This window comes from Pholcus phalangioides, unplaced genomic scaffold, assembly GCF_987345545.1.
Source record: "Pholcus phalangioides strain wild (caught in Gottingen) unplaced genomic scaffold, Ppha-v1.0 ptg000004l_1, whole genome shotgun sequence".
Lineage (NCBI taxonomy): Eukaryota > Metazoa > Arthropoda > Arachnida > Araneae > Pholcidae > Pholcus > Pholcus phalangioides.
The window spans coordinates 3,613,461-3,628,680 of record NW_028301597.1 but is presented as its reverse complement, the minus strand read 5'-3'; the positions used below and the strand labels follow the sequence as shown (position 1 = coordinate 3,628,680).

Here is a 15,220-nt window from a genome sequence, read left to right as displayed (position 1 = left end):
GTGTTTTGTAACAAAACATATGCACACCAAGAAAATAAGAAGTTACTCCCAAAAATAAAAGTAAAACAAAAATCAGTAAAACTGAAAAAAAGACCATGTTATTTTCGCGGATTTAGTGCTTTCAGAAAGTTCTGACATCTGCACCCTACTGGGCTTAAAATTAGTGATAAGAACACGAGAATAGATGTTGATAAACACCTCTTCTTGGCCCTCATATTTCCAGCCTCTGATCCGTTTGACTGAAGAATTCACTTTCACAAAGTGAATAATACATATATAAGGAGATAAATAAGAGGATTTTTATCCGAGAAAAATTGGCTTGGCATTACCTCAATACATGGATGCTTACAACAATAGCAGAAGAATTTGGGTAGTGGCCCTCACTTCAGGGGGGTCTTCAAATCCCCTGATCTATAGAATAAAAAAAAATATATATATCGTTTCATTATATAGTGCCAATCCTATATAACGATATTACAGTAATGCCTTGCCTAATGAATATAATTCATTCAATTATCATAGTTTGTTAGCCAAATTTAAAGATAAGTTTTTTAAAACGTCTAGGAGCGCTATAAGAAATCTGACAAAAACTGACCAAAGGCTAAAATGAACAGCTTTAAATAATAACACATTCATCAATTTAACACATGAGAATTTAAAGGAAGACAAAATACTGAAGATCTTTTTATTTTACACCATGCACTCAACCAACACCAGCTTAAGTTTACAAAAGCTAGTGTTGACACAACCCAGTTAAATTCATAGCCCCAAAGTATAATATGTCTAAATCTGCTACATACATCACAGAACAATTAGTGCTATTGCAGAACAGTCTAGAAGAATTGCAAGGAAAAGTGTAAAAAGCACTATTATGGTGATTTTTACTGCAGAACATTCCTAGTCAGCCAAGGGCTTGTTGCAGAAAAAGACAAAACATTCTGCTTTGTGGTTCGTAGGTTCACCATAGCCCATTTCTCTGTCTCATTCATGTGGATGAAAAAGATAAGCTCCTACAATGTCCAGAATGTTTAGTTAGTTGAATGTTAATGTTCTTGCACTGAAAGAATGTGTGCTATAAAAATGAGGGCTTCTTTTTTAATGCATTGTCTATTAGCTGAATCTTTTATTTCAAATGAAATGGTTAAAAAAAGTTCAGAAAGAGAAGTGGAGGTACATCGGGAAAAATATTCCGAGGTGAATATGAGTTAACTGGGCTTGAATAACAATAATTCTCGGATGATGATTGTCACTAAAATTCTGCTCACTATGCGGCTGTTTTATGCTAGCATTTGCATTCATATCAACAAAAATGTTTGTGTGCGGAGACAGAAAAATTAGAAAAAAATCTTTGTAGGCTGAGGTATCACTGCGCTCTCTGGTCCCGATGCACTTCTCGGGTCGTTGATATATTCCATTTATAATGGTAACTCTTTTATAATGATAGGTTTTTCCTGATTTGTTAAGTATCATTATATAGGCATTTCACTGTATGTACACACATGCATAGGCAGAGAAGTACAGTTGTGAAATTTAAGCACCAACTTAAAAAACGGAATTTAAAATCTGCGAAACATTTGGGAAATGAATGTGAAGTTGACAAAAAAAAAAAAAAATTAAAAAAAAAAAAAAAAAAATTTTAATATGCAGTAATGGGGGAGGGGGGGGGGTTCATGTGGGTTCAGTAATTTCTTGTATTTATTCCTATATAGCTGACATTCTTTGTGCTTGTGGCATCCTTGGAAATGAAATAACAATTCCAAATATCTTGCTGCAACTCTGATAGCATTCCAGAAATTTCATAATACAACAATGTCTTTAAAGTTTTGCTCTTAGATATCCTGTGACACCATCTCTCGATCAAACTCATTTCATCCTAGATTTGCATATCACATTTTTCAGGAATCATATGGGCTGTATTAATTAAAAATAGTCTTATAATTTTTAATTGTAGTTTATAAGCCTATTGCAGACTTGCCAACTCTCCCGATTTAGGCGGGAGATTCCGGATTTTTCATCTTTCCTCCCGCTCTCCGGATTTTGGCAGAAAATTAGATTTTATGCGAGCTTTCATGTTGTCGTGGCGTCAATGATTACCGTCGTCGTTAGGGAACACACCCATAGAGGAGAGCCGTAAAAAAAAGTCTCTGTGACTACATTTAAGCAACTGGCAAAGACGCGACTTCGTTTTCGTAGCGTTTATCGGCAATCATTTATCATGGGTATGACCTTGGTTGCCGAAATTCCTGTATAATCGTTATTGTATTCCATTAACAGCTGTGCGGTAAACACGTTTTTTCGTCCGCAGCTTTGTAATTTGAATTTTTTAAAATTGTTTCTTCCTATTAAACATCTTCAGAAAAGAAATATAAAACTTTAAACTATATACAGCTATAAGCTTTTAAGAATTCATATACCCAAGATTATCAATCACTGATAGCATCCACGAAAGGAAACACCATGGCCCCCACAAGGGGGAGGCTGAGAGGGTTCCAGCCCTGGGGCCCGGAACGATTCTCATCATTTTTTTGTTTTTTCACGCTATAAATTCACTACAAAGGGGCCCGTGAAAAGTCTGGTCTGGGGGCCCGCCAAAGGTTCCATCCTAGGGGCCTTGCTCCAGGATGTGGGGGCCATGGGAAACACTTATACTTTATGAACATTATGTAGATGTGATTTCTCTATTCTGCATGGAAAGACTGACATGAAATTATATTCTTCTCAGGGCAATGCAGAACCTGCCTTGGGGGGGGGGAAGAATTTAACTTTTTCTTTATTTATTTAAAAAAAAATTGTTTTTCGAATTTTTTTTTTTATGAACTTTTTTTTTTGATCGAGTCTATGAGTGTCCCCTCGGGAGAATTAGCACAATATTTCTTGAAGTTCCAAAGAAATTCAATATGCAATACATACATAATTAATTTTGTACTGGTTTCAATTTAATATTCTACTGGGTTTTCTTTTAGTCGGCTGGCAATTGGTTCAAGTTTGGCTGGTGTAGAGAAGTTCTACTATACTTCATCAATATATGAGGGGGGGTAAAAGATTCTCAACATTTCTGACTTAAGTTTAGCAATGAAATCTCAAAGTGCTAAACTATTGAAAGAATAAGTGACCTAAGTCTCAACTTCAATAATTTGCCACTAGATTGTGGAATCACAAAATCTTTAACATGGGAACCCATGACAAAAATTCTAGTGAAACCTACTTTTTCTCAAAATGAGGATTAATCAGCTCTCTGACTTTAACTTCTTCATATGTAATTATTTTCCAGAAAAATCTTTCAATGTTGTATACGATTTGTGTTAAAATTCAGCACTGATGATGATAATTTTTTTTTTTGTATTTCAGACCATGATTTCCCGACATCATTTGAGTCAATAGTGAAGAAAATTCAGAGGCTGCTTTTCCATGTGCTGGCTCACATATACCACATTCATTTCAAAGAGATAGTACTACTAAACCTACATGCGCATCTCAATTGTCTTTTCTCCCATTTCACTTTGTTCAATGATCGATTCAAGATCGTTGATGAAAAAGAGACAGAAATTCTGCATGATCTTGCGATTGCATTGAAGCTTTACGGCGAGAAAGAATCTGCCAAGAAGGAGCAGGAGGAAGTGAAACCGGATGAAGAAGGAGATAGTCAGCAGCAGCCTAAAATGGCAGATGAGGAAGGAGACAACCCACTAGAGAAAGAGCCAGTCGCAGAAGAAGACCAGAAAACTAATGCTTCTGCTTTGAGTCAAGCTGTGATAGAAAATAACCAAACAGACTCCATTAATAGTGACAGCATTAGAAATAGTGAAATAAGGCCTCCTGTTTTTCAGTCGCAGTCTTCACAGTCGATTACCTCCTCAATAACAGCCTTACATTCCCGGTCCAGCTCTGGCAGTCACTCGAGCACTGGGTCATGCGCCATGGACTCTGCTATATTTCCCCTCAATTCCTCGGCAGCCTCGTTTGGCTCATCACCTCTTAAGTTCCAGTAAAAAGAAGAAATTGTATTACAAATGAAAAAATTAGCAATTCAGGTTTTGTTTTGCAAAATCACCCTAGCCATCCTTTTTTTTTTATCGTTGTGTTGCTCTAGTTCGTGTCTAGAATTACAGAATGTTCTTGGTAAAAAACATGCATCCATACTCATAAGTATGGCATTTCAGTAAAATATTGGTTTTTATTTTCTTTATAATGTAGGTATATATATAAACTACTCATCACCTAAAGAAAGCATAGTAATAAAACTTGAAACATTGAGGTTAAGTCGCTGTAGAGAGGTTTTTTAACTAGTCTATTTGAAGAGACTAATTAATCACTATGAAGCATTATTTCAATAGGAAGGAACGGAAATTATTTTTAATTATTTTCTTAGTTAAAGGAACTGGTGCTTTTCTAATAGTAATTTTTAAGGTAATTATATCATTTAGGAGAACGTTTTAACTTTTTATTTACTCCTGTTTGCATGAAATTGTATGTAATTGTTCCATGATGACAATCACTGGCCTGTAGATGTAAATAATTAATTTTTTTTTCCGGCAAACAGCTGAGCAAAGTGCAGTTAATAATATAACAAATGACATATATATATGTATGTATATGCAGATGACCAAATGTGTAGTGTTGGAAATGTTATAGAGTGTGTGTGTGTATGCGCAAGTATGAAATTTAATCGTGAGAACACAAGTACATAGAATTTTCATCTTATTATTACCAGAATTAACTCGAATTTGTATAATACCCGTGTTGTATATCGACAGAGCTTGTAAAACTAAGATGGGCACCTTTAAGAAATATCTATCTCTCGTAGTATAATTTTACATTCAGACACTTTTGAAATAATATTTATGTATGTAGCTTATTTGATGATGCGCAGTTAACACGAAGTTGGTGGTTGTGTATTGTACTTTTTAAAAGAAAGTACCGCAAAACAAAACACCACTTTATATATTTACGAAATAGATTTCTATTTCTTACAGGTTTAAAAAAAAATTGAATCAAGTGCTAAAAATTTTTGCTATTTAATTATTTTGCTACATATTATTTATTTCATCTTTGCCTCTCTGAAATGTTCTCTTTGTCGCTAATGTTGACATATTTTTTCCGCTTGCATTCCTAATAATAAAATGCGGACATGAAAGTAATAAAGAGTCATATTCAAGGAGATGCATCTCTGCAATATTTTTTTAACAGGTATTTTTCTATTTTGTGGCAGTAATTTTCAAATACATACTATGGAAATGTTGTGCCTTTTCAAAAAATTGGATAGTTTAGGCTGTGGGTTGTACACTAATATCAAGTGTTACCTATATCATATAGGGGAAGATGCCATAATCATGTTGACATGAATTTTCTTTGATTAATATCATTTTACATTAAAAAGAAAAAAATTTATTAAGATATTTGTGATGTAATTAACACTATAAAACTCCAACCCTTTCTCACTTAAATTTGTATTAAAACTTTTTCTTATTTAGTTTTTAAGTAATACTGGTAGCTGTTGGTTTTCCTTCATCATTGTCTTCATTTCACCAAAAATTCGGCTGTAGGTGTTGATATTTATGGTATAGGTAGAAATGTACCATGCACCATTAATTTTATTTGATCTGTCTTATAATTGATACAGTCAGTACAAGAAAAGCTCTCTGAATGGGCCTTATTGAACCAGAATGTTTCTCAACAAGCTTTAAAAAAGTTTTGTTCCTTATAATATAAGTGATCCAATTATGTTTCTACAATCTATGTCTTACCATATTTCTCCACATTAGCAAGCATGCCGGAAATTGGAGTCAGATTCCTAATAATTCTTAAATATCTGGACTCTTAAGAATCAATTGAATTGACTAGTTTGAACCTTGTCTCTTTTCTGCATTTTAAAATCCCCTTTTTTTAATGAATGACGTTTGAGCAGTGGTCTCAACCTTTTTCACTTGCACAGCCCTTTTAAAATCATTCATATTTAGTAGCTCTTTTGGCCTCTTTTTCTTATGTATTCACTGATTTATTTTATTATTCTTGAATTGGCCGCAAAACCCTAAGTGCTCTGTAAACAAAATTGAGATTTGCTGAATTAGAGCAATAAGTAAACGCTCAGTTTTCTTTATCGTTATTGAATTCCTGGGCAAAACATGTTTTTTATAGTGAAAAACTATTTATTTTTTTCCTATTTATTTAGTATATAATATAAACTGATATCGGTCTTATATTCTGGAATCCCCATTAAACCTTGCTTTTTTTTGGGAATAGCAACAAGTCCAACATTCCGCTTCAAAAACCAAACCCAACCACACCGTGTCACTGAACTCAAAACATTCAAAATGCTGGTGTGTCCTGATTTCTACAGCATGCTGGTTAGTGCAGGGGAATATGGTAATTTTTAATATGGAAGTGCGTTTAGCTCCATGAAACAATTTTATTTTCCTTTGAATATTCATTTGATACAATATTTCTTGATGAAGCATTCTGCCAGTTTGATATAAAATGGTACATGCATGATAAATTTTACATTGGTTTCAATATCCTTTTTCAATAACCCAGGTTTTTTTTCTTAACTGGCTGAACTTTGGTCTCAGTTAGGTCAGACAGGTCGTACTACAAAGAGTCTTGAATTGATCAAATGTAGATACATGCTATGTATGCCAAGTTACTTAATTTTAATTAGAGTTATTTGTTCAAATAACAAAATTGAGTATTCACTTGCTTTTTAGTTCAAAATCTCAGAATAACTTGTTAGTCGTTGACAGACTTTTTTCTACTCCTTTTCCGATAGCCATTTAAATTTTTGGTGTAAAATGAGTTTTCCTAAATTAATTATTTATACTGAAATACTTTTTATTTGGTACCATAGAAATTTAAATTGGTTGAAGTAGTGAGAACAACATTAAGTAGAATATTCAGAAAGGGGTATTTTTGGTATGTGTGAATATCATGGTGATAATATAGATGAGTGACTTCCAACATAATTTGCTCAAAATGAGTTGAAAAGGTACCAGACCGCTGTTTCGATACCTTCTGTAGAACTTTCTTCAGTGGAAACATGAATAATGATACAGTAGTCTCTCAATAATTTGAGGTGAATGGGACTGAGGAAAACTCTGATAGCTGAGTTTGATCTGACTCCAATCATCCAAAAAAAAAAAAAAAAAAAAAAAAAAATGAATAATAAAATTTTTATTCCTATTTTTTATTTTTAACTATTTAAACTATTTTTTTTTAATTGAACGTGAACTTTACATTTAACTTTACAGCTTATAGGGGAAGAGAGAAGTACTTACTGTCTTTTTTTACCTAATTCAATGCTTTATTCAGCGGTTCTCAAACTTTTTTCACCCGCGGCTCCCTAGAATAGGTTAGAAAATATCCACAATTCAAAGCAGAGGTCACTAAACCAGGGGTTTTCAATGCATGGATGGCAATATACCTGTGCCCCACAGAGCACTTTTAATAACGTGTGCAGTATAGCTTAGCGAAATCTTCAATCATTACACTTCACTCATTGTTCAAAAAAATAAAATTGTGGTAGCACCATAAGCATTACACAGAAGCAAATAGGTTCACAACATGTATACACACACACTCCAGCATGTACCGATTTGCTTGAAGTTCTACAGAGGAATATGTACGAGGTGTGTGTGGTTTAGTAGTATAGGTTAGTAACCCACAGGCCTGGGCAAAATATCAAATTTAATCAGTCCACTCTTGAACATCCCTGCGATGCACGCTTTGAGAACCATTGGCTTAGTTCATTAAGATTATCTGCCAAGACTAAACTTTTTAAAAGGGAAGGCTGATATGAATTATATATTTTTTTACACTGCAAATTTTCTATAGGACTATTTACGAAAAACCCCTTAAAACTGAAATAACTTGTATGCATCGGAAAAATCAAGCAAAAGTAATATGTAAAGCACTAGGAGAAGGAATTTTGTAAAATTCCAACATCAGATAATCAGGAACCTCCAGACTAGCGTTTCCCAACCGGTGTGTCCCGGCACCCTAGGTGGCACGAGATATTATGGAGATAAATAAAAATATGACAGTCCACTTAAGGTCTTAATTTTTTTTTAAATCGAATTAATTTCTCTCCTCATGCATGGACAGTCTCATTGGATAAGTCACCATCTGGTGGCATTGTCAGCAATGTGAGCTTTGATCTGAGTTAAGTCTGGCTGTCCATGTAAAGCCCCGTTCAGCCATTACCATCTATAGCAGAAAACGTCCGCATGAAGCTCGTGACATCTCTGAAGAAGTCCATTTCACCTATAATCACTAGATATACTGCAAAAAAACGTAAAGATATTTCATGCGTCAGCCTGCTTTATCCAATGACTACAGGAGAAATGAACATCTTCAGTGACATCAAAGCTTTGTGTGGAGGCTTTCTGCTATAGATGTTTATTCAGCACACATAAGCTTAAGGAAAGAGGATTCGTTGGCTTTATAGTTTAATTGTCGTGGGTGCTCACCCAACCAGTGAGAGGATGTTGGCTTGATTTCCGCAAGAATAGTTGAATTTTTGTTCTTGGATTTATCTTCGCATCAGCCAGCTGTCAAAACCCTCATAGTAACAGCAGAGCGTAAAAAAAAAAACCTAATGAAGAAAGTGATTAACGCTCTTTTTGTCTTTCCAACATCATATCTATGGGATCAAGCCTGCTATGGCAACAATTAATACATTGAGACTCTACTGTGGTACCTTTTCAAATCATATTGAGCCAATGACATCAAAAGTTACTCATTTATAACTAGTTCTAAAAATATTATTTTATGTAGCGGGTAATGCTCTTCATAAGGTTTTTTTTACATTTAAAAAAAGATGAATATATATGTGTACATTCTGCATTAATACATATAATTATATATATATATAATTCCTAGAAGAAATCTGCCGTTAACATTTTCAATTCAATATTTACAGTAATCACAATACTTTTTTCACTTCATATCTGTATGCTGGAGGTAAACGGCACTATTTCCATTTTCGTCAGTATTGGGATAATGTTATTAATTTGCAGTACTTTCATTACACTACACATAGACATAGTATACTAAATCTTATTCCAGTAAATAACAGATATTCCCCTTTATGAAACAAGCGAGGATCCATAGAAAGACAGAGGATCCATAGAAAGACATACTAGAAAAAAAATCTTCAAGTTTCTCTCTTGTAAAAAAATTTTTTTTTTGACATGGAACCCTTTATCTCTGGCATACAGACATATTGCATTCATTATATTTAGTTTTTTTTTTGTTTTTTTTTTATGGCACGAATGCCAAGGTTTTTATGGATGGCTGGGGTGGGCGCAAAAATAAAGAAGAATACTGTGAGATTTAAAAATAAAAATGTGCCCTTGTGATATATATATGTACACTGAAGTGATGTATCGATGACCTGTAAGATGATGATTTTTTGCGGTTGCCCGATGTGAAGAACAGAGAGTCTGTGATTAAAATATATTAAAGAAAAAACTGTTGTGTGGGACGGTAAACCGAAAAATAGTTGTTCTTAATTGCTGCTGGAATTTTCTCCAGTTGATTCTTTTTTTAAATTTCATTTGTGTGTGTTGTTGAAGTTTCTACCGCATCCTGAATCTTATTTATATGATCATAATGTGTTTTTTTTGCTTTTTTTTGTGTACATACAGACTGTTGTATTTAAGTGCTGAGTCGTCTCAGAAAATGACCAGAAATTCATTTACCACATTTGTTTTCGACTTCACTCGTATAATTTTGTGAATGTTTTTTTTCTCTCTCAGAACTGATTTAATGACTCTGGGGAAAGTTGCCTTCTTTATAAATAATATTATATAAATGTGTATATGTGTATTTGTGTGATGTTGTACATAAAAGTTTGAAGAAAGAAAAATCTAAAACAAAGAAAAAAGGCACTTTCATGAAAATGTTGGTGAAAAAGAATAATATTCTGCCCGAGTGATTAAAATTTCTTCCACTGTATTTGAAGGTTCATGTGTTAATTGATCTATAGGATGGAATAGGTGTTGGTGTAAACTGGAAAATATTCTCAGGTTTCATTTCATAATTATCATTCGTTTGCTTGAGACAACAGCTCTAGTATATCATAATTTACGTAAAATTTTAACATTTTCTTTCTTGTATGGATTGAGGTTTGTATCTACATCATGCGGAAACTCGTAAACTCGTAACAAAAAAATTCTGGATATTAATGCATTTCTGTTATATCCTAGGGTTTTAAAAAGAAAAGTAGTGGCAATTCGCACATGAATGATACTTATTTTGTCAATCTGCAGATATTAGTTACATTCTCTTTAATACAATATTTAAAGGCACATCTACATATGTTCATTCTCTTTGACCTTGAAGTAATAAAATATGCCTGACTTTTGCTTCCCCCCCCCCCCCCCCCCCGCCTATGCACAACCCGGTTGCATCACAGCATTTGCTATACAAAATCCAAGAGACTCAACGAAAATCTCTTTGATGTGCTAACCATCTGTATATCATTCCAAGTTTGACATTCATCTAGTGTGTGTGTTGTTTGGCTGACAATGAAATATTTCATGATAACTGTGCATGTTTGATGGGGAATTTTAGCAAACCATTTGACAACTGTGCACAGTATGTGGATGTAGACACAGGTGTAGTCTCAAGTCATTTGTCTGGCTAGGTGACTTTATACATAAAACTGTCCCTCCCTTCCTCAAAATTCCCTGAAGAAAAATTAAACACAGGCAAATCTCTCCCTAATTGTCTAAAGATTGTTGGTCCTCCTGTTGGTTGTCTCATCATACTTTATTTTAAATATATTTATTGACTGGCAGTCTGTCATATTATATAGCAAACTATTCCAATCATTTACTGTCCTGCTTGAGGGGAACCCCCCCCCCCCACCCACAACAGAGTCTAGACCAGTGATTCCCAACGTGGGCGTTAATGCCCCCGGGGGGGGGGGGTAGAAGCTGAGAGTATAACATAGGATTCTGGGGGTTAGATTGCATTGGTGGGCGATGGGAGAAAGAAAATTCTGAAGGGGGGCAGTGGGAATCACTGGTCTAGACCTATCTTTAGTTGGTCTTAACAGTTCCCCTCATTTCATAACTCATTGGTCTATACCAGTTTCAAAAAGTGTAGAATATTGCCCCCCCCCCCCCAAAAGATATAGGAATGTTCCGGGGGGGGGGGGGTAGAAGCTTTGAGTTTAATATTGGATCGTCTAGGTTGGGGGCAATGAGAAAAAAGAAAAAAATTTATGAAGGGAGCAATATATAAGAATGAAAAATTGAGGAAACTGATTGATAATAGGTTGATATTGTAGTTCGTCTTATCTATACCCAAGGCTGTAACTATGATTTTGATTTTTGTGGAACATTTTTTTGCCACACCCCCACCACTGCTACATTCTATGATTTTAAATGGTGTTTTTGTTCTTTCCTAAAATTTGCTGCCTAGGGAATTTGCCCCCCACCTCAAATTTCGGCCCTGTTACACCCTTCCAAATTTTGAATGCTTCCATTATGTCAGTGAGATTTCATCTTTCTTTTAAGGAAAATGTGTCAAGTGTCCAAAGACATATGATACAAGGGATCATTGATGGGCATGCAGGGTAAAAACGAGAGATTGTAGACACTTGACATGACCTATCCTCCCAAATGATTTACGAAAAATTCATTGACACCGTCAACAGTTGAATAGAAGAGTGTGAATGATGGAGTGATTAAGCTAGTGAGCAACTGAATGAGCCTGTGACTTAAGCGAGCTCAGCCATTCCTTCACTTGTTCACTCTCGCAATCATTGGCACACACACACAGTTGCTTGCTTACTAGTATGTAAGTGTGTGTGTGCACTTCACTAACCATTGTTGAATTGTTTGCCGATAAATTCTCCTTTCTGTGAATTGCATTTCGGCAAATTGTTGTCGGTGAGTTTCCAATGTTGAATCATTGTCTATTAATTTTCAAATCAATGCCATGATTTATGTAGGGCTAATCTCTAAATATGATGGGAATGCCTTATATGGGCCATATAGGCTTCTACAATTTTGGAGAACACTATGGAGAAGTGTGATATTGATTGCAAGATCTTATCTCTGATTAATTAACACTATCCTCTCGGTTGCTCTTTAAAACGGGTGAAGCTTGTGTCCTTCTCGGGTAAAGCTCAGTCACCAAAAGAAAGAGGCATTGTCATATAGGAAAATGGGTATGAATGTTTACGGGATGCATATATTTACGGTTTAGTAATAGAAAAAATTGGTACTCTTAAATACATCCTGGTCCCAGGAAATTCACATGCCTAAATCAATATTTGCTAGCATTGAGCATGTGGTTGAAAAGATAAATGCTTAGACAGTGTTCACCAATACGCATATACATCTGTGACTAATGCATCAAAACTCAATTTTATGTCTCCAAATTTCATTGAAGAGTGAAAATATATATATACTCCAAATTTCATGTATTTTTTTAAATGAGGGTTATTTCTCACTGGTAAAAAAAATACAATTGAACCCTAATTTAACGAATTGGAAAAAAAAAGACAATTTTACTTGTTAAATCAAGGAAATTTTTGAATCTGGTCAAATTGATCAGGAGCATAAACACACTCGAAAAAAGCAAATTCTAAAGCTATTTGTTTCAGAATTGCTGTTACAATTTATTTCTGACAACAATTGAAATATATATGCAGTGAAACCTGTCTAAGACTGAATATTATTTCAGTCTGTTGACGTTCCATTTTCTACAGGTTTCACTGTATATATTAAAAGTAAAATCAGGATACATAAAAAAATCTCTCTGGAATAATAATGGGAAGGTCAACATTTCTATCAAATTCTGTCAAAATTGTTATTATTTTTACTAACTGAAAAAGTTTTCTCTTCAGATGACCCGCCATTCTTTGCTTTTCAAGACAGGAAGTGACTTTATTTTCTGAAATCTAAACAAGGATTTTTATTTGTTAAATGGGGGTGTGTGTGACCTCTGATTTCACCAGAATTTTGGAAAAACATTTGTCAAATCGAAGCATTCGTTGAATCAGAATTTGTTACATCGGGGATCTGACTGTAAATCCCCCTGTTTTCACAAAAATACTCCTTAAAATATTGCAGAGGAGTAAAATTTATTCTTAAAAATTATATTCTCTAATAACACTGCTTGGATATGTTGGGCAATAGATTTGTCCAGCCCGGGTTGCCACTACTTTCTTTATAACTCTCGCATCATGCCATTCTCTAGGGATTTCAGTAATTTATGTTTTGACATGCTATTACACAGTTTAAAATGCCTCCAATTTTCTATTTCTTGTTGGCATTTTGAAATCTTTAGTGCAATAAATAAAATGATGCGAGATTTTGTGAACTTTTGAATCATTCATGAATCTTATTCTCATGGGTTCGGGCATGTTTGATTGCAATACCTCAATATTTGTCTTGATTTTTGTTTGCTAAAAAACTTCAGAAATCTGTGTGAGCTTTCTTCCTTTGGGTGGTATTGCGTGATATTTTTTCTCTTAGAGCCACTATCTAATGTATTGACAAGCGAAAATGTGCTATTTGCTTAGAGTAACTTCCGCTTTAATTCTGATGTTAATGTTGCGAGCATGGATTTATATTTTCTCTTTAATATTTTCAATTATTCTGTAAAAATACATCAGTAACTTTTTACAATTGGTTAATTTATAACAAGCATTTCATGTAATTTTTTTTTAATTTGCCGCGGTTATAATTGATGTAAGCGTGTGAATGAGAATGGGGGGCAGTTTGTGGGAAATTGTGATAACTTGAAAGCGTGCATATATATATATTGTGTATATGTGTGTGTTCGTATGAGTGAAACGGAGTGCTTCTTGTTTCGATAGAAAGCAAACCTTAATAAATTTTCTTGCACGTATCCTTAGCTGGATCGATGAGGTCAAGTGTTCTGGAAATATATGAATATATTTAAAAAAGGAAAGAATGTCTAAGCGTGCGATATGAAGAAATATTGTGAAATAATGTTATATGAGGGTTTTTTTTTGTTTTTGTGATGCACAAAATAGATTTAGTTCATTAATGGGAATTTAAGAAAAATGTTCAACAGCCTGTTCATCTGGTTGTGCAAAAGAAAAAAAAATTATATATATATATTGAACCTATGGAAGATGCTAGTCAGACAGAGGAAAATAAACTTAGTAACTTAGAGCTGTGTGGCAAGTGACTCTTTCATTTATTGTTTGTTCTTGTTTCATTTACTCGCTCGTTTTATTCTAAATTTAGTTGTTATATAAATTATTACAAAAAATATCAATTGATGACTAAGACCGACTGACAATCGTGACTAATTAACCCTTTCAGATCCAAGCATTTATTTTTTGGAATTTTCAAAATGTTTTTGTATTTTTGATACTTGAAAAATGCATTAAACAAATGAACGTCAGCAAATCTTTTTTTTTTTTTTTTTTTTTGTTAAGAGGTAATTCACTTTGTTCAAAATTTTTCAGCCAAGATAAATGCAATGTATATTCATCTTCACATACAATTTTTTTCCAGAATTGTATTGTTAGCAAGGCTTTAAATTTTGAGTCGGGGCTTAACTCCCTTAGGTCAGAAGAAATAATTCTGCAGTGAAAAAAAGCAACCCGCTCATTTGCGACACCAAGATCTGAAAGGGTTAATCTAATGACACAGAATGTGTATTGTCTTTTTAATTATAATTTATTAGCGGGTCTGTGAGGACCCAGGTTCAAACCCTGTTGGCGACGCAGTGGTGGTTGGCTGAAGTTGGTTTTCTGAGGTTTTTCAACTTTTAGGGACGAATGAGAATTGGTCTTCCAATTGAAAAAGTCTCCGCAGAGAGCAGGTAGACCTACAGCATGATACTTAACATGAAAATTCAAGCATTCATCATCTTCACTTCCACTATGGAAGTTAGATGGCAGCACCAGCAAGAACATGGAACAAGCGCAACTTTGACAACATAAATACCTCAAAGATCTCCAGGGGCGCCTCAAGAAAGAATCTACCCGTGTGGGACCTATTTCTGACGTATCCCGAATACTTTTTTTTGGACAACAACGTTTTTTTTTGCCCTTTTGGGGCAGCATTGTCCATAAGCCACCCCTGGAGGCCACACCTTACACTTAGAACACACATTCTGGCATGCACTGATTTAGAAATGCACCATTACAAATTCTGCACAGGAATGTGTATGAGATGCATACATGGTTAAGTAGTAGTGCTTCTGAGAAAAGTTGCCCGATAGACACTTTCCT

At 34.4% G+C, this 15,220-nt stretch overlaps 1 protein-coding gene across 2 annotated transcripts in view; it reads left to right on the top strand.

The window, feature by feature from the left end:
- Nucleotides 1–7,122, top strand: part of Mob2 (MOB kinase activator 2) — a 139,854-nt gene extending 132,732 nt beyond the window's left edge. The window contains exon 5 of one of the 2 annotated variants that reach the window (XM_089255564.1): nt 3,349–7,122. In XM_089255564.1, coding sequence (XP_089111690.1) covers nt 3,349–3,989 — 641 coding nt within the window. In that variant the 3' untranslated portion in view covers nt 3,990–7,122. The remainder of the gene's footprint in view (nt 1–3,348) is intronic. The other variant, XM_089255563.1, reaches the window with a different exon arrangement.
- The last annotated feature ends 8,098 nt before the right edge of the window (nt 7,123–15,220 follow it).